At 40.8% G+C, this 23,668-nt stretch overlaps 4 protein-coding genes and 1 non-coding gene across 5 annotated transcripts; 3 read left to right on the top strand and 2 right to left on the bottom strand.

Annotated features, from left to right (window-relative positions):
- Positions 1–16: 16 nt before the first annotated feature.
- QC764_000320 (uncharacterized protein) lies at positions 17–1,030 on the top strand (the record flags this gene model as incomplete). The annotated part of the gene is made up of 2 exons (XM_062939738.1): positions 17–401; positions 426–1,030. 2 exons carry the CDS (start codon positions 17–19, stop codon positions 1,028–1,030), a joined length of 990 nt encoding a protein of 329 aa, XP_062800144.1.
- Positions 1,031–3,350: 2,320 nt separating this feature from the next.
- On the top strand, positions 3,351–5,106 carry QC764_000310 (uncharacterized protein). Its single transcript, XM_062939736.1, has 2 exons — positions 3,351–4,744; positions 4,809–5,106. The coding sequence occupies exons 1-2, from the start codon at positions 3,937–3,939 to the stop codon at positions 5,045–5,047; spliced, it is 1,047 nt and encodes a 348-aa protein (XP_062800143.1). The 5' UTR covers positions 3,351–3,936; the 3' UTR covers positions 5,048–5,106.
- Positions 5,107–16,745: 11,639 nt separating this feature from the next.
- QC764_0062860 lies at positions 16,746–16,827 on the bottom strand. Its single transcript has one exon. It is a non-coding gene; the product is annotated as a tRNA-Asp (tRNA).
- Positions 16,828–16,990: 163 nt separating this feature from the next.
- PAN5_1 (2-dehydropantoate 2-reductase (Ketopantoate reductase) (KPA reductase) (KPR)) lies at positions 16,991–18,301 on the top strand (the record flags this gene model as incomplete). The annotated part of the gene is made up of 1 exon (XM_062939733.1): positions 16,991–18,301. The coding sequence occupies one exon, from the start codon at positions 16,991–16,993 to the stop codon at positions 18,299–18,301; it is 1,311 nt and encodes a 436-aa protein (XP_062800142.1).
- A 171-nt stretch (positions 18,302–18,472) lies between these two features.
- Positions 18,473–19,462, bottom strand: QC764_000290 (uncharacterized protein; the record flags this gene model as incomplete). Its single annotated transcript, XM_062939730.1, has 1 exon — positions 18,473–19,462. One exon carries the CDS (start codon positions 19,460–19,462, stop codon positions 18,473–18,475), a length of 990 nt encoding a protein of 329 aa, XP_062800141.1.
- Positions 19,463–23,668: the final 4,206 nt, after the last annotated feature.

Below are 23,668 nucleotides of genomic sequence, written 5' to 3'. Positions count from 1 at the left end.
ATGGCTCTATTCAATGATGTCCATCAACCCACGCTCGTTCAAAGACCAGGCCACTCTACCGTGCATCATGTTGCCTCCTTCAAAAAGTCCCAAGTCCTTTGACCGTGATGATGTGATTGAGAAGATCGAGAATCATTTCAACAAGAGGTCCACCCAGACTTTTCGATCCATCGCCTTGTATGGCATTGGTGGCGCGGGCAAAACACATGTGGCTATCAAGTATGCCCAAGCTCGATACAAGCAACATAAAATTAATGCGGTGCTTTGGGTTGAGGCGGAGACAAAGATCAAGGTCAAGCAAAGCTTTTCCGATATTGCGGGAAGACTCCAGCTGCCAGGCTATGTTCCTCACAACCATGACGACAACCGGCTGCTTGTTATGACCTGGTTGCAACAGACGAGTTCGTATTAGCCTCTCCTCTCAGTGTTGAAGAATGTGGGAGATAACAAACTGATGATTCAAATTCAAATCATTGCAGAGGCCAAATGGTTGATAGTCTACGACAATGTAGAATCTTTCGACGTCCTCGTCACGCACTGGCCCAACCTAGCGGCAAATGGTCACGCCTTGATCACCACTCGCAACACCGATCTTGCCTGGGAGCCGGCAGAAATCGGAATTGAAGTTGAGACTTGGGACATCGACAACGGCGCCAAGTGTATTATCCATCTACTCGCCGATCACATCAGCGCCGATGTCTTGGCCAGCCAGTTCAACTCAGCGCTAGAGCTCTCAGAGAGGCTCAGCGGCCACGCTTTGGCTCTAGACAGGATGGCGGGTGTTATTCACAAGCGCGGCTGGACCATAGGCCAGCTGGTCGAGATCTATGACCGCGCCCCGGAGTTTGGACAGAACGGTATCGGCCCAGTCTGGCAGATCTCTTTTCAGAACTTGAGCGTCAATGCGAGTTCGATTCTGGCGGTCATCTCGTGCTGCAGTGCGGATCGGATACCGGAGATGCTCTTTCAGCCCGGAGAACCGGGAAAGGTGGCAACGGAGCTGCCGTGGTGTGGAGATGTTTTGACGTGAATCCTCCTGTTCTTACCTACTTCACGATGTTAAAACATGATGGCTATGAGCTGACACGAAATAGCCTTTCTGAAGCGGTTGTGGAACTCCAAACTTTGTCCCTGGTCAAGAAGGACAGAGACACATGCGAACTGTCGTGCCACAGGCTAATCCAGAGCCATTTTCAGGACTTTCTGGGAGAGGAAGGCCGAGCAAAGGCTCATCGTATGGCGTCCAAGCTTGTGTTTCTCGCCTTTCCGGAGCGGGCGCCTCACCTGCACGAGCACTGGGAACGGTGTAGTGTTTATGTGCCACATATCCTGGCTCTTTCCAAGATGTTTAGACAGGAGCGATTGAGGAACCCAAGGTTTCATACGTGTAGGGAGTTTTGTGAGGTTGCTACTACCTGCGAACGGTGAGTCCTTTCTATCCTGATCAGAAACGAGGAAGTCAACCGCAAGAACACCCCCCACCCGTGCCATATCATGATTAGGGACCTGACTAAACAACCTACCCTTCATGGCAGTTACCTTCTCGAGCAGCACGAGTTTGAAGAGCTCAAAGAAGTCTGCGAAGTCAATCAGGAGGCGATCCTCACCCTACAAGGCGAGGAGCGGCTTTGGGACATGTTATCCTCGATTCCATCGTACTTGGGTCAGCTCTATCTCCGCAGCGGCTACCACAGGAAGGGGCTCAAGTGTCTTGAGAAGTCACTTAAGATTCGGATCCGGGAACCGGATGGCGACCAGATGGAGGTTTCATGGTCCGAGCACAACATTGGCGAGGCGTACGTTACCATGATGGAGCTCGATAAGGCATATGAATGGTTTAAGAAGGCTGCTGCAACTTGGAAACGGTGGTCAGAATCGGCCAAACCTTCGGGTCCGCCTAGAAGGCCGTACTCTCCGTTCCAAAAGATGAGCATGGCTACGTGTTTGTTGTATATGGGCCGGTTGAAGGAGGCGCGGGCGGAGATTGAAGGGCCCTACAAAGAGTACATGCGGAATCAAGGGGAGCAGTGGGCCAATGCGGCATAGTAAGTGCTCTCATTGATCTTCCTTCTATCTTGCCCTGTTGAAAAAAACGATGGAAATGCGGTGTTCCTAACCAGCTATCTCACACCGCACAGCGCGAGCTTTCTGATCGGCAGAATCGAAATGGAAGAAAAGAACTTCTCCAATGCCGAGTCGTACTTTATGCAAGCTCAGAACTTGTGGCTTTCGAAGCAGCAGGCTCGAACGAGCTATTTCAACGCCGCGTGCATGTACCGGACCGGATGCTGCGCTCTAGACCAGGGAAACGTGCAAGCTTCCATGTAAGTACCCCCAGGCAGCCCCTGACTTTAGCATGAGAGCGTGGCTAAGGGTTTGTCGTTCAAAGAAAACACATCACAGACGCGATGGTGATTACAAACCTCCACAAGGAAGACATGGTGGGTGAGCATGCCCGCTGTCTCTACAAGCTTTCTCAGGCTTTATATGAGGATGAGAGCAGAGAGGCAGAAGCCGAGATGCTACTGCAGGAGGCTGAGACGTTGTACTTTTCTCGATCGGATGATCAGGGGAGGACACCGACGGAGAAGGATTATGATGGGTTGGTGCATATGCAGTGGCGCTGAAAGTAATGGTCAAGAGCGATGGAACCGGGTCAGGTTTGTATCATGGAACGTGGGAATTTGCATCTACCGTACTTCTACTTCTGTCGGTTAGCTACCTGATCGTCATTTTCAACACCACAGATCTCACATCCTAGCTTTCTCAAGAGAAATCGCAAGATCTCGATGTCCTGCTTGTGCCATGCGCGGAAGCAATGGACCATATATTGCGTAAGACATGAACTATACTCCTTATACACACCAAAGGTTGTGTAGGTGGGTAGGCACCCTCCCCACAAGATAATTGAGACAGCAAAAGAAAGTTAACCCATACTATACTGTGAACTGACATATACCTCAAAAGTAGATTAGTAGGCCTTTAAACCATGTTTAAAAGCTTATGACTATCTTTAAAGACCTATGGACTATCCTTCAAGCCATGCCCACCTACTTTACTAGGGAGTGTCTCAATTATTTTGTGGCAAGGGTGGTAGGCAAGGCTCGGACGTCTCTATCCCGAGACGTGGAGTGGAGGCGGGGTTCCCAACCTTCCGAGCTATCAGGCTCCCCCTAATGCGGGCACAGTCCCGGGTCTCTTGTGAACGAAGGGATGTGGCAGCATGCAAGTGGAGGCTGTGTATGTCTGTGTGACTAGCCACGGGCATGCTGACCTCTGTCCTTCTCCCTGTATGGCTGGATAATAAGCAGAATGCATTCCTACAAGACCACTGCTGCCTTGCGGAGATCCTATAATACATCATTCTACCTGTTCGTGTGCCAACTCCTGTGTTTCGTTGTACCCAATATACCAGAGCTGCATGTACGGTTGCATATGCAATAAGCGGGCTGCCAATGTCATTATTTTTGGGGCTACATAGCTACTTACACTGCTGACACAAGTCATCTTTTCAGGCTCAGGCATAGACTAGATCTTCCAAGTCAAACATTTGAATCGGCGAAGAAATTTTGCTCCGTTTGGCATGCCAAATTAACCTTCACCTGGTGTCAAGATGGCTCTCATCATCGATGGTTACGATAAATTTGCGGCCTTCATCACGTGGCACCCATCAGTACAATTCATCCATCTTCAATGGACAGACTACACCTCCACCGTCCGGGTCCGGATTCTCACCCTCCGCCACTTCCAGGCCCTTCTCGAAGCCAAAACAAACCTTGCCCTGTGCCGACACTATCTGTGCCTCATTGACATCGGGCTCCCACTCACAAACGTCGACCCTGGCCGCCCTGCAGGACAGAGCTTCCTCCTCCCCGACTTCAACACCATCCACCTTTGCCCGAGCCTGAACACCGCAGAAGAACACGCCGTTCTTTTATGCTACTTTGGCAACGGAACCCCCCTCCATCAAGAAATCCACCACTCCCCCTCACCCTTTCCGCCCCCTTCTGCCCCCGCCGCGCTCTGCTCCAAGCCATCCAAGCAGGCGAGGAAATCGGCCTCTACTTCCGAGTCGGCTTCGAGCTCGAATTCAGCGCCGTTCAGCCCAAACACAGTGCCAAAACAGCAGAAATCCACGCCTCCTCCGGCCTCCGCGCCATAGAGTCCTTCATGCTCCCCGTGCTATCCACCATCACCAAACAGCTCGAGTCCGCGGCAAACGTCCCTGTTGAACAATTCCACTGCGAGGGAAGCGACAATGCCTACGAGCTAGTGCTAGGCCACTTGCCCCCCATGGAAGCAGTAGATGGTCTCGTCACCGCCAAGGAGACCACCCGACGAGTGTGTAGGGAGAATGGGATTGAGGTGCTGTTTAATCCCACCATGCCCGAGATCAACGGGTTGCACACAAATATTTCGGTGCAGAGTCTGCGGGGTGAGGTTGGGGAGGTGGAGGAGAGTTTTCTTGCTGGGGTGATGCAGCATTTGGGGGCGTTGTGCGCGTTTGCTATGCCTAGGCCGGAGGGGTATGCCCGGACGAGGGCGGGGCAGTGGTGCGCGGGGAGGTGGGTTTCTTGGGGGACGGATAACAGGGAGGGGCCGGTTAGGAAGAGGGGGAGGGGGTGTTGGGAGGTGAGGTTGCCGGATGCGTCGGCGCAGATGTATTTGTTCGTGGCGGGGGTGGTGATCGCTGGGGTGGAGGGTGTGAGGAGGGGGTTGGAGTTGGGAGTGAGGGATTGCCAGGGTGAGGTTTCTTTTCGAGTTTGAGAAAGAAAAAGTGTGGATATGCTAACCGTGCGAGTCGACAGTTGATGTGGCGATGTTGACGGAGGAGGAGAGGCTGGAGCTTGGGGTGACCGAGCAGCTTCCTACTAAACCCGACGAGGCGTTTCAGCTGCTTCTGAAGGACGAGTTGTTGATGCAAAGTATTGGGGGGGACTTGCTGACGATGTATGTGACCATCCAGGAGTTGTACAACAAGAAATTGGCGGAGGTCGGACCTGAAGGCTCGGAGGAGAGGAGAGCGTGGCTTATGGCTCGGATTTGAATCGGGATATCGTTCAGTAGGTAGTCCAAAGAAATATGTTATCTGGACCTTTATCACCATCTGTCTTAGAATTTATCCTCTATCATCTCGGCTTACAGTCCTATTAGTCTGAGCTTCCATAACTTCTCTCATAAGGTACTTAGGTAAGTTCCCATCACCTTGTCTCTAAGCCTTTACCGCCTCTCTCTGTGATTGCTTTTTTATGTTGCACCTACCTAATGTTTCCATTACCCCTGATCCGAGCATCCATTATCACTGATTTGAGTCCATTACCTATGATCCGAACTTTCATGTTCCCTTATCCAAGCTTCAGTCAGGTATATATAGCGTAATCTTGCCTTGAAAGGCCCTTGATTGAACCTTGGTTTAGGCTTCATCCAACCGCTGGATTGCTTCTAATACATATGCTCAAATATTCTTCCAGGGTACATTGTTCAAGTCAGACTCCATTTATTCCGACGATACCTTCCATCCACACCGCACCACGAACCGCACATGGCCTTCACCCAGGCGTCACAAGGGTCATCAACCTCATATTTAACGGCCGTTAAACCCCGCACGTATGGTGTCATGGCGGTGCTCAACAAACGCAGCTGACGATCTCCCGTCGAACACTCGAACCACTCGAACGACTCTGTAACAAGCCGTTTCACCTCTTCTTAGTACAGACCAACACCGTGATTCTGGTTCTGTCAAGTATATATGTCATGGCCCCCTTGCGCCAACGGGCACTTAAATCCTCCACCATGGGCACCTGCCTTTCTCGACTTGACCATCCACCTCAATATTCTGCGCCTGCCGCAAACTTCATACCAACTTCACCATGTCATGTCACTCAGGTAGGCGCCACCGCGAAACAAAAGAAGAACGCCGAAGAAAAGCATGGGAGGCATACTACAAGAATGCTCCTGCTGGTTCTTCTTCCCAGCAGCAGTGCGATTATTACTCCGGTGGTACCGATGCTGGCATGCTAGTACCGCCTCATCCTCGCCCCTACTAAATCCCAGGCTCAAAGACCTTAACTATTTCAAACTTTTTGCAACCAGTTCAATGTAGGGAGTGCAACTCCTCCAGCCTCCGGCGCATCTGCGGCGGGCGAGTCTGTGGCGGGAGTTTACGTTTGGGAGCCAGAGGATTTACCGCCAGGATACTCGTATTCAGACAGGTCAGAACCCCAAGAACAAGCTCCGTGATGTCGGGCTCATCGAGACACCGTTCTTCGAGGCGCACCTCTTCGAGCCACAACCCCTCTTACCGATCTTCGTCGAGGCATGGCTCGTCTAGCCAAGGTTCTTCCAGACAAGGTTCAAGATCTTCATCCAGAATGTCGGTTTGGACGATGGTATCGGCGTACCGTGTTCAATAATCATATACTGGTGAACAGTCATATAGGTTGGATGACAAGGAAGTGGACCACATATGGATGTGGCCCAGGTAGGTTTGAACTACCCAAGCCATCTACCCACATTAAACCCACCACAACCCTGGACCTCCGAAAGCCCCCCGATATCAACACACACTTTATATTCCACCTACAGAGACCAAAAATAAAGCTTTTCTTTTACTTCATTTTGCTCTAGGTACCCACTAATGGCTAAATATACTGAGGAGGATATTAAAAATACCTAGAAAGATATTATTATTAATATAAGCTAGCGAAAAGCGTCTAATAAATATTGGATTTTACGTTTTACCTTAGAGTACCATATTAATAGTTATTTATTAAGCAACTTTATTTATAAAAACTAATAGCGACTTTCTTACAATTAAAAAAACTTTATTATTTAATAAAGTTTTTCTTGGGAAAACCTTTAATATATTTTTATTTATATTAATATAAAAGCTTTAATAATTAATTTATTAATTATTATTTTAATATTAAAATAAAAATTAGAAAAAACTAATTATATTAAAATTAATAAAATTACTTCCAAAAAAATTAATAAATTCTTTAACTTATATTTTAACGTTAATGAAATTAAACTTAAATATAAATATAATGATAATAAAATCAATATAATAAAAAGCTAAAAATAATAGTTTAGTTATTAAATTTTCGAAGTAAAATGAAAAATTTATATATACTAAATAAAATAAAAAGGGACTTAAATTATTATATTTAAATATATTTTGTAAAATAAAAGAGTTTTCTCTTTTAAAATTATTTTTAAAAGTAAAACCTCTAAAAATAAAAATTTAAAAAGTAATTAAATAAAATCAATATATAATTATATTAAAAAATAATTACATTAATAATAGCTTTATTATTAATTAATTTAAAAAAGGATTTTATACTAAAAATTAAATTTCAAAATTTTTTAAAACCCTATTTTTGTATTTATAATAATGATAATTTATATATTAATAATAATTTTATAATTTAAAATTATACAAATAATATTTTTATTTTTTATTTTTTTTATTATTTGTTTATTTTTTAACTCTTTAATATTAAATCTTTTTTAATATAAAAAGTATATAAGAGTTTATAATTATAAATAATATCCTTATTAATTATATATTTAGTAATAAAATTGATTTAATTTAGTTATATAATTTTATTTATAATAAAGCTTTGAGAAAAAAAATATTATTATGTTACAGTTAAACCAACAGCAGGCTACGCCACATGTGGGACGCGGGACGCCCAGCCAATCATTAAGGAAGTCAGGGGACGGCCAATCAGGCATGGACAAAAGTGCTATGGTGCTAAGGCTCACGAGCAGTCTGCAGGATATAAGGTGCTAAGGGTGATCAGAGGTATAGCACGACGAGTATATTGCGGATGTAATGTGTTAGGAGTGATCGAGGCCGTAGTAGGACGAGTATCTTAGGGTTCCGAGGTCTATATATACGGAGGAACTGGCCGGCGTAGATAGATAGTTCCGCAGTATGTAATATAAGTTACAATCGTTGGTATTAGACTATTGTAATTAAGATAAGCTATTATTGTATATTATTTAGCTATATCGAACTAGGATTATTTAGAAGTGCCTTTAACTAGTATTCCTTTTAGAGGTTCTAAATAGGGGTTCGTTATACGTTATATACTTACTTTAACTTTATTACGGATAAGTTAAAGGCGTCTTTTTACTATTATAGCCGGACTTAAGAACGTTTAGATAGGAGGCGTCTCGCCTAGCCCAGGCGCCGAAGGACCTTCCAGATATATATTCTTTACTATAGAGTAGGTTATTAAGCGTTTTAAAAAGCTCGAGGACGAGGCTTAATAGACCCGGAAGTAGATCTTTATTATCTCGACTACGTTTAAGTTAACTATTAAGTTCCCGGTACCGGAGTATTATAAAAGAGATAAGGTAAAGCTTAAAGGGTTTTTAATTTAGCTCAAGATTTATTTTCGTTAATACCTAAATTAATTTATTAACGAAAAGTCGAAGGTAATTTTTATAGCTATTAGGCTTAAGGATAAAGCTTTCGTATAGTTCGAGCTTATCCTCGACGATTATTATAAGTAAAAGCCGGAGGATTAAAAGAAAATTACCGTAAAGTATTTCGTAAGCTACCATACCTTTAAGGTTAAGCTTAAAAAAGTATTTAGGAAGTATAATAAAGTAAAACGCGCGTAGGGGAAACTCTTAAGCCTATATTAAACGCGTTTAGCAGTTAACTATACGGCTTAATTTAAAATCGATAGCCTACGTAATACCATTAACGATAAGGAATTAATATAGTTTTTTTACTATAGCCTTAAAGAAAAAATAAAAAATAAATTATATAAGGAGTTAAGGCTTAATACTATCGATAAATATATCGTTATAACTATATAGATCGACGATTAATAATTTAAGTATTATACGGAAAAAAAAAACTATAGTAAAGGTATTTACGGTAATAACTATAAAGGATATTTCGGTAATAACTATTTTAATAATAAATATAAATAAAAATATTTTAATATTAATTATTCCGGTATTATATATTTAAAATTAATAAATATTAATACTATATAGTAATAAAGGCCGTAAAGCCGGGGCTAAGGTAAAGATAACTTTAAATATTTTAATTACGATAAAGTAAAATACTTTAAAAAGGATTATAAAGTACCTAAACGGCTCGGATAGAAAAGGGAGATTATATTAATTACTATATTAAAGGGACCGAGGGTTATAAAAATAATAACTATCGGGTATTAATAAAGTAAAGCAGTAAGTTCTAAAGAAAACTTTAATTAATATATTAAATAAAAAAATATAGAGTTTTAGAAAGTAAAGAAAGCCTTAAAAAGGCTTAAAGCGGAATATAAGGAAAGAGATTTTTAAATATAAGTATTATAAAATTAACTAATATAGATCGCTATAAAAGTTATTACGGAGGTCGTTAAAAATAAAGGTTTTACGTAAAGACTTATTAAGTAAACGATACTAAAGAAATAATATAGTAAGTACGGAATTACTATTTTATAAAATATATTATAGCCTATAAAGCTTTTATATAAAAGCTAAGAAAAGTATTGGAAAGATAGGAAAATCGTTAATATTAAAATCGCGAAATTACTAAGGGATATATTAATATTTATATAATATATACCCTATAAGGGAAATACGGTATAGTTTTATTTTAAGTATCCGGAGTATCGGAAAGTACTTTAGTTTTAATATATTATATATAAATATATAGAATATTATTAAAGTAAAATACTATATAGTTATTAACCGGTACGTAAGGTAAATAAAGAAAGTAAACTATAGTTAGTTAGAAGAACTATAACCCGATAAGAAAAGGCCTAATAGAAGGACCTAAACGATTATATTTTATAAAAAGTTTAGGATCCGGTTAAATTAAAGGATAGCTTTTAAGTTATATAGATCGTACTAAAGCATACGAAGTACTATATTAAATATATAAACGGTTAGAATATAAACGATAGTATATATTTATAAAAAAAAGTAATATTAAAATAATATTTAAGCTTAAACTACGCTATATACTTATAGAAAAAAGTTAAATAATATTATTAAACTAAAACGCTTAAAACTAAATAAAAGAATTGCTATCGAACGTAAATATAAAAAAATATTAAAGACGGAAAATAGGAGGAAACTAGGCGGGTATAGTTAAAAAATTTCGTATTATTAAATAATCCGGAATAGGAAAACGCTTTTAAACGATATAATTACTTAAGAAACGATTCGCGGCTCTTCGCGGGGGCCGTTAACCTTTAACGGACTATAAATAATATTTTCGAAGGTATCGGCGTAAAGTAAAGATATAAAATAATAACCTAGCGTTTATTAGCGAAGTCGCTACTGTATAAGGAGAAAGTAAGAAAAATAAACGTCTTTAGATTATTATATAATAGAAAGATCTTTAAGTAATAATATTAATAAATAGTAATATAAAAATAAATTTAATTTTATTATAATTCGTATACTAAGCCTATATACTATAAAAGAAAAAAAAGGAATAAATCGTTATATAAGGACTATTTTTTACGTAAAAAGTCTATAAAGAAATACTACCTTTAGATATTATAATCGAAGGAAAAATAATATTAATTATATTCGATATTATAAATATAGGACCCTCGAAGAATATAATCCTAAAGTAACTATAATATAAAGACTATAACCTAAATATCGATTAAAAGGATAGTAACTATTTACGATTAAAAAAGCTTTAAAAGTATCTAACTAACGATAAAAGATTAGGAGTATATACGGAGTAAAATATAAGATAAGTACCTTCTATAGTACTACCGTAAAAAGTATAAAAAGTAATAATATACTTTATTAATATAAACGGTAAAATCGAGGAAATAAGGTTAACGACGTTAGTAAAGATATTAGAGGTTAATAAATATACTTATTATAATAATATAGAAAAAAATAAAAAGAAAGTAATACCGGTAGAATATCGAGGATATTTAACCTTTACGGCTAAATATTTAAAGGGGTTTCTAAAGCGAGGACCGTAAAATTATAAAATTAAATTAAAAAAAAGAGTTAAGCTACGGCTATTTAAAATTTACTATATTAATAATAAGTAAAGTAAAAAATTATAAAAATATTTAAATAAAAATCTAAAAAAAAGATATATTAGGGAGTCTATATCGCTAATAAAATACTTTATATTCTTCGTACTAAAAAAGGACGGTAGTTTACGATTATATATAGATTACCGCTAATTAAATAATAAAACGGTAAAAAATAATTACCTATTACTATTAATATTTAGATTACGGAGTTAATTAATAAAGGTATAATACTTTATATATTTAGATATACCTGTCGGGTACGATTATATACGGATTAAAAAAGGAAACGAATAGAAAATAACGTTTTATATATTTTACGATTATTTCGAGTACTTTATAATATTATTTAAATTAACTAACGCGCCTACGATATTTTAATCTTTCGTTAATTATATAATATAGAAATACCTTAATAAAATAATAATATATTATTTCGATAATATTTTTATTTATTTATATATTTTAAAGGAATATAAATAGTACGTACGAAAGATATTTAATATATTATACGGAACCGGATTTTTAATTAATAAAGAGAAGAGCGAGTTTTATATATAGAAAATAATATATTTAGAATATTTAATATCGTTAAGTAAAGTTCGTATAAAATTAAAGAAAATTATAGTAATTAAAGATTAATTTACGCTATAATTATAAATATATATTAAAGAATTTTTAAGGTTTATAAATTTTTACCGGATATTTATTTGGGGCTATATAGGTATTACGAGATTACTTAATTATTTAATTAAGAAAAACGTAAAGTTCCGGTAAGGGTAGGAAGAGGAGTAAACTTTTTAGGAACTAAAAAAGGTTATTTTAAAGAACCTGGTATTTAAATTACTAGACCCTAATTAACTATTCGAGGTTAAAGTAAATATATTAAACTATATTATTGATAAATAGTTAGGGTAACGAGACGATAACGGTAAGCTATACTTAATAACTTTCTTTTCGAAGAAGTTTAAAGAAGTACGTTAAAACTATTTAATTTATAATAAAGAATTATTTATTATTATTAAAACGTTTAAAGAATAAAGGTTATACTTTAGCGGTATTAAGTATAAAATATAGGTCTATACGGATTATAAGAATTTACGGTACTTTATTATTACGAAGGTCTTTAACGTACGATAAATATAATAATTAAAGTTTTTCTCGGAATTTAATTTTTAAATTAATTATAAAAAGAGATCGGAAAACGTTAAGGTAAACGTATTTAGCCGGCGAGCCGACTACTATAAGGATATACCTAAAGAGTTATTATTATTATTTAAAGAAGCGTTAAATAATATTTTTAAGTATTTACTATAACTATAGATAGAGTATTACGTAGTATATCGTAAAAAAGTTATTTTTAGTAAGTACTAAAGGAAGTTAAGTAACGATATTATAAAGTAATATTAATAGAAAAAGCTAAAGCTATAAGGTATTTAGAAAGATAGTTAAGGAAGGTTATAGTATAAGAATCGAGCGTACGTAAGGCTAAATAATAAAATAATATTAGTAATAAAGATTTACGTATTAAAGCTCGAAGGATATATAGGTATTACTAAGACTATAGAAAAGATTAAGTAGTACTTTAATTAATTAAAGATTAAGGACGACGTTAAGGAAGCTATTTAATTATATTATATATATAAAAGAACGAAGGTTATAAAGTATAAGCCTTATAGGTTTCTAAAGCTATTACCGGTAGTAAAATAGTTATAAAGTTTAATTATAATAAACTTTATTACTAAATTATTAAAGTTTAAAGATATAGTAACTAATATTAAGTATAATAATATATTAACGGTAGTCAATAAGCTTATTAAATAAATATACTTCTTACTTTATAAAGAAATTTAATTAGTAAAGTAACTAATAAATATAATATTACGGTATATTATATTAATATATATATAATTAAAGGAGTTTATTATAAATTACGATATTAAGTTCGTATCGAAGTTCTAAAGAACGTTAATAATAAGGCTAAAGGTAGTAAATAAAGTATTTTTGGCCTATTACCTTTAGACGGACGGTTAAACGGAACGATTTAATTAAATTATAGAATAATACTTATAGAATTATATTAATTTCGAGTAAAACGATTAAATTAAATTATTATTTACGGTATAGTTAATATATAATATATTACTAATTAAAACGATTAAAATTATATTATTCTTCGCGAATTTCGGTTACGAAGTAAACCTACGGTAGGGACTTACGGTTAAGGTACTTAGGGTTAGGGTTAAGGTAAATAAAATATATATATTTTACGATAAATTTAAGTAAAAATTAAAGTTTATAAAGGAAAGGATATAGAAATACTATAATATTAAAAGATTCGAAAGACTTTACTTTAAAGGAAGGGATATAGTATTTCTTTTTATACGTAATTTATATATTAAAAGAGTTAATAAAAAGCTAGACTATAGGAAAGTAAGACTATTTAAGGTTAAAAGGAAAATATTAAAAACGGTATTTAAATTAAAACTATTTAATATAATACGTCTATAGTTATATATCTTTTATATTTTACTTTTAAAACCCGTATTATACGTAAGTAAAGTTAATATATAGATAGTGGCGGAGGATAAAGAAAAGGAGTACGATATAAAAAAAATATTAGATTTACGATTTAATAAAGGTTAATTAAAATATTTAGTTAGTTAGTTAGGATATTTAGTTATAAATAACTTATAGGAGCTATAGATATACTTTAACTATTTAAATAAATTAAAAAAATTCTATTAACGATATCCGGACCGACTAAAACCTAAATAAGTAAAAAGATTTAGCCCTAGCTTATAACTAAATAACTATAAGACGGAGCTAAAAGAACCTCGGCGGAAGTCGAACCTGCGTTTTCGATATAATAATTAATATATAATATATTATATTACAAGGTTAAAAAATATAAGGGAAACTAAATATAAATAATATTACGTACCTTAAGTACTTTAGGAAGTAAAAAGCGTACTATTAACGGTATTTAACGCGGTTAGGAAGGAAGGACCGGTAATATTAAGATCTAGAGGAAGGTCCGGAGGCTAATTAAGGCCTAGGGAGGGATCTAGAAAAAAGAAGTCGGAAAGAGGAGCGGTAGTAAAAGAAGGAGTAGCGGAGGTGTCCGCCGCCGGCGGGCTATACGGGGTATTAGGCCGCGCGGAAGACTTCCTTTCTTCCTCCTCGAGGAGCCGAGATTTACGGCGAAAGGTAGCGAGGGCTCGAACCTTAAGAGCGCGCGATTACGCCTCGAAACGGAGAAGTTTACTTAAGGTAGCCTACTTTTCGGTATTTAAGCGTTCTTTCTCCCTAATTAAAGGGCGGACTACGGAGCCGGTTAGAAAGGAAAAGAAAGGGCCGAGGAAAGGACTTACGATTTACGCTATAAACGTTATAGTAGGAGCGGTTAGAGTTAATATACGGAAAGTACCGATCGTATCGAGGAGAAGTTACGTATTAGAGGTTTTTTTCTTTATAATAAATATACTTAGGTATTACGAAACTAAATTTTATAAGGAACTATATTTAATTACGGTAACGGTTAATACTTATACGAATCGATTTCCTTATATAATTAAATATAATAACTTAAATAGAAAAAGAAGGGACGTACTATAGAAATGTAAAGGAAGCGGGGATATAGATATTATTTTAGGGATATAGTCGTCGGGACGTCGACCTAGAAGGAGGGGCATTATATTATAGTTAAACTAATAGCAGGCTATGCTATATGTAGGACGCGGGGCGCCTAGCTAATTATTAAGGAAGTTAGGGGACGGCCAATTAGGTATAAATAAAAGTACTATAGTGCTAAAGCTCACGAGTAATCTGTAGGATATAAGGTGCTAACGGTGATTAAAGGTATAGTACGACGAGTATATTGCGGATGTAATGTGCTAGGAATGATCGAGGCCGTAGTAGGATAAGCATTTTAAGGTTCCGAGGTTTATATATACGGAGGAACTGGCTGGCGTAGATAGATAGTTCCGCAATATGTAATATAAGTTATAATCGTTAGTATTAAACTATTGTGATTAAGATAAGTTATTATTATATACTATTTAGCTATACCGAACTAGGATTGTTTAGAAGTGCCTTCAACCAGTATCCCTTTCAAAGGTTCTAGATAGGGGTTCGTCACATATTAACAATTAATATAGGATAGAATTATAGTTTATATAAAAATATAAATTTTATTTCAAGCTAAATAATAATTTTTAATATTATTATTAAATTTCTTTTTAAAAATATTTATTTTTTATATTATAAATGATTCTTAAGTAATTAAAAAAGTTAAAGATTTATTTAAAAACTATATATCCGCCAGAAAACGGTTTATAATAGAAACTTTTATTACTATTATATTTATATTAAAATTTGAAATATTTATTTATAAAATTAATATAGTAAAATATTAATAAAATATTTAAAAAGCTTAAAAAAAAAGTTAAATAAAGAAAACTCGATTTCTATAAAGTTTTATTAACTAAAAGAGGCCTATATTAAAGGAAGGATAGTAGAGGAAAAAGTATTAGTTAAGGAGGATATAGAGTAGCTAGAGTTAGCTTAGCCTATGCGACGCAACGCACGTTATTAGGTTTAAATCAGTCGCAAGCGAGAAGCAGATATAATGTCTTACTTTAACAGTAATTAAGCTATATTTTAGTATAACTCCTAAAGAAATTGACCCAATATTAATCTTGTTGTAGCCAGTGTGATCATTCAGGGGTAATCTCAACAAGGTTGTGTGGCTGGTGTAGTGGTGGTGGACCAGATCCATATATGGTCCATTTCCTGGTCATCTAACCTACTGGGGAATAATCATATTCTGATCAACAATCATATCCCCCCACAATTATATAATCCCCCACAATTATATCCTCCCCCACAATCATATCCGCCGCAACAGCCAGTGTATGGCGGGCTACCATTCTTACCCGGCATCGCACCGCAGTGGACTCTTCAGGGAACGTATACTCGCCCTGCACCCCCAAAGAAACATCCCTCGCGGTCCGAGTCAGGTTATGCGTACTATACACAACAAGTTGCCATGCCTTTTTCCATTGGTAATCCGGACCGAGATCGTGCTCAACCCTCGCTGTTCAATAGATTTCTGCGGAGAGATTTGACTGCCTACGGGATTCGTAAGCAAGGCGCCACGGCTCTCGCACAGGTTGCACCTGAAGTGCAACTCAAGACTGCGCCTTACGAAGGGGTTTCTGTGACGACGACGGGGTGCACCGAGGAAGAATGGCAACAGCCGGCGGGGAGGTAGAAAGTAGGTGGTGACGGGCCGTGATTTGAAGTCTGAGATTCTCGGATGTGACAGTGCTGGTTGTGAGACGAATTAGTTTGGTGCTTTCTTTTCGGGGGGTTGGATTTAGCAGTCTGGAACTGTTCTCTTGGTATGCATAACATTGATGAATTTGATTCAGTTGGAGTTATAGATGCGCTGGATCATTCAGATAGCTAAATGTTCAAGTAATTCATGTCTTTCAGTTGGACGCTTCTTTGTGTTGTGTTTGCACGCATGACTGTTGCCCTGCCAACAGTGGATATCTTTTACGACCACCTCACTCTTGAGAACGCGGGTGCCTGATATTACTGTTCTGAATTAGTCTGCCATGCGCCTCTAGAAAAAGCCAAAAAGCATAGAACTGCAAAAATAGCATCACCTACGATATAGAGGAAAAAGAACATGGCATACTCTCCCGCCGGGAATTGAACCCGGGTCTCGAGCGTTTGTTGGAATGACAAGCTCACATACTGACCACTATACTACGGAAGATTTACAGATGTTGACACCTGTCGTAGATTGGCGAAAACGACAAAAAACAAGTTTATAAAAGAAGATAAATGGCAAAATTGTTAGTGCATCAACTGGCTCGGCGCAAATTTCAAGTGGCCGAAGACCCAGATTTTAACCGCAACTCGCAGTCAGTCAATCCACCATGTTGCTGTCAGATCGTGCCATCCATATCCTCGGGGTTGGAAACCTCGGCAAATATGTCGCACACGCACTGGCAACACACTACCCAAGACTTCCCGTGACCTTGATCTTCCGCAAAAAAGACTCCTACGACAAGTTCGTCGACGGCGGCAGGAAAATCACAAAATGGATCGATGAACACACCCAAGACTCCAAATCCGGCTTCAGAGCCGAGTGGATCGGACAGTCCAGGCCTGGTTCACCACACATCAGCAATCTGATCGTCGCAACAAAGGGCCAGCAAACACTCACTCCTGTCGGCTTCCTTTCACCCCGCCTCGATCGCAACTCGACCGTCTTGCTGCTGCAGAACGGCATGGGTGTCAAGGAAGAACTCGACTCCCAGATCCTCGCCTTCCGATCCCCAGAGCACCGCCCCTCATACTGGGCAGGCGTCTGCAGCACTGGCGTCTTTGGCCGCGGCGACCCTAGCCGCCCAGTCTGCCCCTTCACCTTCCAAGTGGCTGGGTCCGGCCCGCTCAACATCGGACCCTTCAGCGAGAGTCAGGAGATAGAAAAGCAACATCCCCTCCGCCGGGCCCTCGAGAAATGTCACCCAACCCTTCGGACCGAGTTTCCGGACTATGAAAAGATCAAACTCGCCCGGCTGCGCAAGCTGGTCATGAACGCTGTCATCAACCCCCTGACGGCCGTACATAGATGCCCCAACGGTTGGCTTCGGAGTTTGGAAAGATTCAAGGCTCTGCCGGACCATCCAGTCACTGGTATCACCGCCGAGTATAGGCCGTCTTCACTAGTGGCAGAAATCGGCCCCATTGTCCGTGCCGTGCTCGACCTACCCTCGGGAAACCCAAAACTTGACGAGGCCTGGTCGGATCTAGCCTTGCTCAGAGAGGCTCTTCTGCTGGCCGATCGCACCGGTGAGAACCGGAGCTCCATGTTGCAAGATGTGGAGGGTGGCCGAGAGACGGAGATTGACTACATCTGCGGCTGGCTTATCAAGAAGGCGAGGGAGTTGGGGCTGAATTGCCCAAGGGGGACGCAAAATTTGTATCACCATATCAAGTTCCGCAAGTGGGAGAATGGCGAGGAGTTGAGGAGGTTAGGGCCGTCACCACGTGGAGCGGCATCTGTGGAAGATATGAAGGCGATGGATAAACCCATAGGAGATAGGGACATGGTGATGGTAGAAACACCTGAGTGGCTCAAACCCAAGGCGGTGAACAAAGGCGATAAACCCTGGGGAAAGGCGCCAAAGAGGGCAAATAAATACATGGCAAAGGCTCAAGGGCCTGGCAAAGGCAAGAGGTAAAGCCAACAGCATCTATTTAAATATACCAGCCACAGTGCTTGCTCGCGAGCTACCCACTTTGAGCACAGATAAGAGATTTTAGCGTCCTCACATAATAAGTAGGTCGGTAGCTACTGATCATGGTCAAATTAAGGTCCCGAATCTTGAACTCCTCCCTTTCCTAGGTACAATTCAATCCATCATGACCTCAGAATCATCATCCCACTCCGCACCCTTTCTGACTTTAATATTCTTACCAGTCAACACATTAATCCCTTGAATCTCATCGCCCGAAATGGTACGCGTCAGTATCCTCACCATCTTGGGAGCAGACGTATGCGGCAAAAGAGCCCGCGCCCGGCTCAGAACAGCCCCTCTCACCACCTGGGCCAACCTGACAAATCTCCCCGGGCCACCGCAGCGTGCGGTGAACCTTGACTTTTCGTTTGCCAGCTCCTCGGTCAAAACAAAGTCAACAAGCAGCACACGCAAAGGAAGAGGACCGGGGAAATCTCGCGGAGGTCTAAGGGCATCGGCGCAGATGGTGCGCACGCGCAGCCGTAGACGCTGCAACGTTGGGAGAAGCGCGCCGATCATCGGGCAGACGTGGCCGTCATCGCCGTGGTGGGGATGACCCTCTGGTTCTGGTCGAGTACCGTAGAGGTCTAGCTCCAGGGCGGTAAGGTTGTTGGTTGATAGGAGCAAGGCGCGTAGCGTGGATGGGAAGAGGTACGTCTCTCGGATTTCAAAAACAGGGTTCGATGGCTTGATAGCTTTGATGCGCAGGGTGCGTAATTTTCGGGATTGTTTGATGATGGTGGCGAGGTGGACGAGATCGTCGTTTAGTTCCATTGTCCTCCTTTGCAATGATGATTGATCCGGGACGTAATTCCAGCTGGAATCTTTCGGGTCCAAGACAGTCCCCCGCCGGACAGTGCCGAAGCCTTCCAGGTTCAGGTCGAGAATCTCCATCTCGCGGAGACTTGATTCCGCGTATGGAGACGACGCCATTCTTCGTAGCATCTTGGTCGTGATACAGGCCTCGCGAAAGCACACGATATGGGCAAGTCCGTTCCATCGCTTACAGACTCTGAGGCGTGATAGGTCTGAGCGGAAGTATGATGAGCCCACATGGTCGAAGATTTGAAGAAGGATCTCGGCTGGAAGTTCTATGAGTGACATGGTGTGTCGTCGCGTGGGAGAGGGTGAAAGCCGCCTAGAAACTCCCAGGTTGGTATATGATGCCGAACAGTAAAGCAACTTCCGCAAGCCAGATGGACAAGGGCATAACTATCCCATTCTTCACGGCACAGCAGCTCTTCATGTGGGCAAATGCGGGGTAATATCAGGCACCCGCATGCTCAAGAGCGAGGTGCTCGGTTTACAAAAATATATCCAATGATGGCGGGGCAACAGTCAGGGGTAAAAGGATGGTTGCAGAAATAAAGAGGGTTAGGGGCAGGGCGGGGAGAGTGTTTAAGGAGGATACTTGAGCATGAAAACAAATCATGTACTCGGGAGTGGCGCTCAGCGCCAAGTGAAGCCTAATTCCTTACAGCTGCCACCACCAGATTCCCATGTGTTTTTTATTGCCTAACGCCACTTCCAAACCCTAAGCCACATTCGTGGCAGGTTAACGGTGGTGTGCGCTGGCCTACTTCTCTCCTGTTTAATTTTGGGCATTCGATTTTCTTTTTCACGAACACCAGCTTTCTGCAAACACCACCTTTGCGCAATGGGATCAACACAGATCCCCCTCCCAGCGAGCGCTATGCAGCCGGCGTCGAGTCCAACATTCAAAGACATATTCCACCGGAGCCCTTTGGGCAGATGTACTGGGGAAATACTCCCAAAGTCGACGTCGCTCATCGAGACCATCGCCTCCACTTTGCGTTAAATAACCCCCCACAGGACCCTTGTCCTTGGGAAACGTTAGACCCATCGACCACGATCAAGAAATACTTGTAATTGATGAGTTTATTCCATCAAAGAAAAACCGTGGACGTGGTTCAACTGTGGTGGTCTACCACCTTAAAGGCAACCCATCGGAGCAGCGCATGCCAAAATCTACGACGGGGTTGATTACCCGGACCAAACTTACCCAGACCAAGACGACTCAGACTACAATAAAGATATGCACTGCATGACCCGCGCAGACTTGGATTATGCCCTCGAAGCCAGGTCCTACATTCTCATGGAACATCACCTGGAGGAAGCAACTATTTCCGATAGGGTAGCGCCCCAATACTATGATGCCTAGACTTTTGCGGTCGAAACCCATATTCCGGACCGTCTACGTTTGGTGCGTATGATCCTTCTCGAGCGGGTCACCAGCGACACCATGGAGGATATAATCCTGAAAAAGCAAGACGTCGGCAAGGAGGAGTGCAGGTCTGTATTGAAACGCGTAATTGACGCGGAGCGACTTTCGTGGTGGCAGCGTCTCATTGGCTTGGACAATCTCGATCCGAGTAAAATCATCATTCACAAAGACAAGAACTCGTAGGTTGCTTTTATAGGCTTCACAGCCTTCCTTTTGTTCTAGTACTACAACAAGCAGGTATATCCTCTTCACTGTGTAGATCAGCCCAAGAAGCCAATGCCACCAAAGAAGAAGCCAATGTCGCCCATCCTACAGTACTGCCCCTTCCAGCCTTTGGAAAAACAATGAACTCACGACTGGTGCTTGGAGCGAGTTGATATCCAAAGCCTGGCATGCAGGTGACCAGGATCAATATGCACAATAGTTAATAGAGATCTGGGGGAACGATGACAAATACGCACCTGTACGCGAATGGATCTTCCAAGAGAAGCATCAGCAAGACCGGAAACACAAAAATCGCAACATAATGCGTAAGATGTTGAAAAAAAGCCGGAAAGCATCCGTCACACTATCAACAACAGCGCGGCTCTAACCAAAGCACTACCTTACAATCCACAACAATAACGGTAGATAGTGTTTTCTACATTCATCCGGCGAAACAAACACAAGCATCTCGAGTTTAAAGTCACAAAGCTCTACACTTGCGCTTCGTGAGCAGGGGAGCGAACTGCCTAAGCTCCCAGAGGAGCAAGAAGGAGAGGCTTGATGGGCTTTTATGCTATAACCGATGGTGACCTAGATAGATAATACGTCTCTTTAACTTTAATTATATAACGCTGTCTTTGTAAATCTCTCCCATCAAGAAGCAACGCATAGGGCCCTCTAGATAGACTCATTGACAATCTTATCCCCATTATCTTGTGATGTTTATGGGACAGTTTATTGGGGATGCCAATATTTCTGAGTACACTTCTTTTGCTACCCCCCTAATGTAGGGCTAGCGAAGGTACTATAACATCTTATTCTACCGCATTTATTATATCTACTTCCCCAGCCGATCGCCGACGTAAACCCTACTTGCACAGCGTCTGGTCTCCTCAAAATCTACATAACCTAAGTGATATTTACTAATTAGCTTTTGACTTTAGACAATACCAAGGCGTTGTCACCTCATAAAAAGTAAATGTACCCTTCTTAAAGGCTAGTACACCCAACCGTGCAACCCCCCGAATCCTGTAGACGAGGTCCTCTGCTCATCCAAACCCCATGAACCCGCTTTATCAACTTATCGTCCACCTTCCCATCCCACTCCTGCCGCTCCGGTTTCCTAACCGCTTTCACCTTCCCTTCCTACTAGGACGGTAAAAACCTCGAGGCGAGGGCAGTTTGAGAGGCGGAATTAAGAAAGAGTGACGGGCTTAATTAGCACAACCGGCAGGAGCCGTGATGGCACCCACACAGATTCCTGCAAAAGCTTTTCAATCTTCCGTTTTGTCTCTTCCGTTTATTCGCCTGCAGCGCATTCTCCCTGTCAGACTTTCTGTGTTGCACAATAGAGGGCCAAACAACAGTCATGGTACACGCACCGTCAAAACCGTACGTTGCTCCCCAGCAACGTGTTGGATGCCCTTCCATCACCAGTCAAGCCACTTCCACAAGCCTCTACCTCTAACAAGCAAAAAGATTCGCAAACCGAGCGATCCCTCAGCTAGAGGAAAGCCTGCAGTTGGATGGATCGAGGTCCCACCCAGCTTACTAGTTGACATAGGCCTCAAAGTCATTCAGTCGCATAAAGACCATCTCAAGACAGTCGGAATGTCTCAAAATAATCCAACGGCCGCCTTGCATAGCGAGGCTGATGTGGTCGCTTGGTGGGACGGACAGATCTTACAACCTGTCTGCTACGCACTCTACCGCGCTCGCGAGGTCGAGGGAAAGCCGAGTTTTGGTACGATCTCCGAGTTTTTCGCTCCCGCAAGCAAACCAGAAACTCCTCCGGCGAACGAACCTAGTGACACCCCTGAGCGCATACCTGATTGCCCATCTAAGCCTGACAAAGTCATTAGGTATGACACGGATAACCTCGATGCCATGGAGCTCTTTGGTTTCATTGAGTTTGAAAAACGAGGGGTAATCAGGCACGAAGAGTTTAGAACAGCAGTATTTCGAGAGAACTATAAAAGGATGAGCTCGAGGAGGCAAAGGCCAGTACTAAGTATGATCGTCACGCTGGGGAATATCTCCATTCAAAATTTGACTTGGAAAAGACCCTCGTAAAACTCGCCGCTCACTTTACGGCGTACTTAAATATCAAAAGAACAGGAACAGGGATGAACGTGTTGAGAAGCGCGCAGATAACAAAGAGAAAGGGTCAGATGTTGCATCTCGACCATCCAAGAGACGGATGTTGCACGCGCCAGGGGCTGTAAGTGAATGAATATTGAAGGTGGAAATCTGGGAGATTAGTTGGAGCTTCCGAGCCAAAAGTAGTCTTGGAAATTCAAAAGATATTATTATGCTCTTTTGCCAAGGCCTTGATATAGAAATCTACACTCCGTAGCAGACGCGTACATAATGATAATGTTGTGCGTTGTGGGTGTCACAGAAAACCCCTACGGTTAGGCACCGTTGGGCACCTTGAGCTACGCTTTTTGGGATCCACGTAATTCAGATACAAATGATGCGCGGCTCCGGAGCTGACCAAATTCAGATCTAATATAGCTATATGTATATCTACCTTAACAAGATCCTTTGCAGTTTTCTAGGAAACCGCGATGTTCAAGTATAAATGTTGGGAAAAAGTGATGTTTCTGAGCCACGCTCATTAGAGAAAGCCTACCGCCAGACAAAGCAGCACGGTAACGGTTCTCAGCATCAAAGCGTGTGACATTGCTATAGTCGTTGATAATGGTGTTGTCGAGTAATAGTAGAGTGAGACAGTGTTGTGGGTAGGCAAAAAGGTAAGAAGAACGGTGACATTGATATTACTCGCTACAACCGTGGTGTCACACGCAAGTTCAACTGAGAAAAACTCATTAATCCAGCCAGTTCTTAACCATCAGCCG

The sequence above is a fragment of the Podospora pseudoanserina genome, chromosome 4 (genome assembly GCF_035222485.1).
Source record: "Podospora pseudoanserina strain CBS 124.78 chromosome 4, whole genome shotgun sequence".
NCBI classification, from domain to species: Eukaryota; Fungi; Ascomycota; class Sordariomycetes; order Sordariales; family Podosporaceae; genus Podospora; species Podospora pseudoanserina.
Note: the sequence above shows the minus strand (reverse complement) of the source record. Positions and strands in the feature narration are given on the sequence as shown.

Coding starts and splice junctions, on each gene's coding strand:
- QC764_000310 (XM_062939736.1), top strand. CDS start 3,937: ATGCTACTTTGGCAACGGAACCCCCCTCCATCAAGAAATCCACCACTC. Junction 4,745..4,808: donor GGGAGTGAGGGATTGCCAGG/GTGAGGTTTCTT, acceptor GCGAGTCGACAG/TTGATGTGGCGATGTTGACG.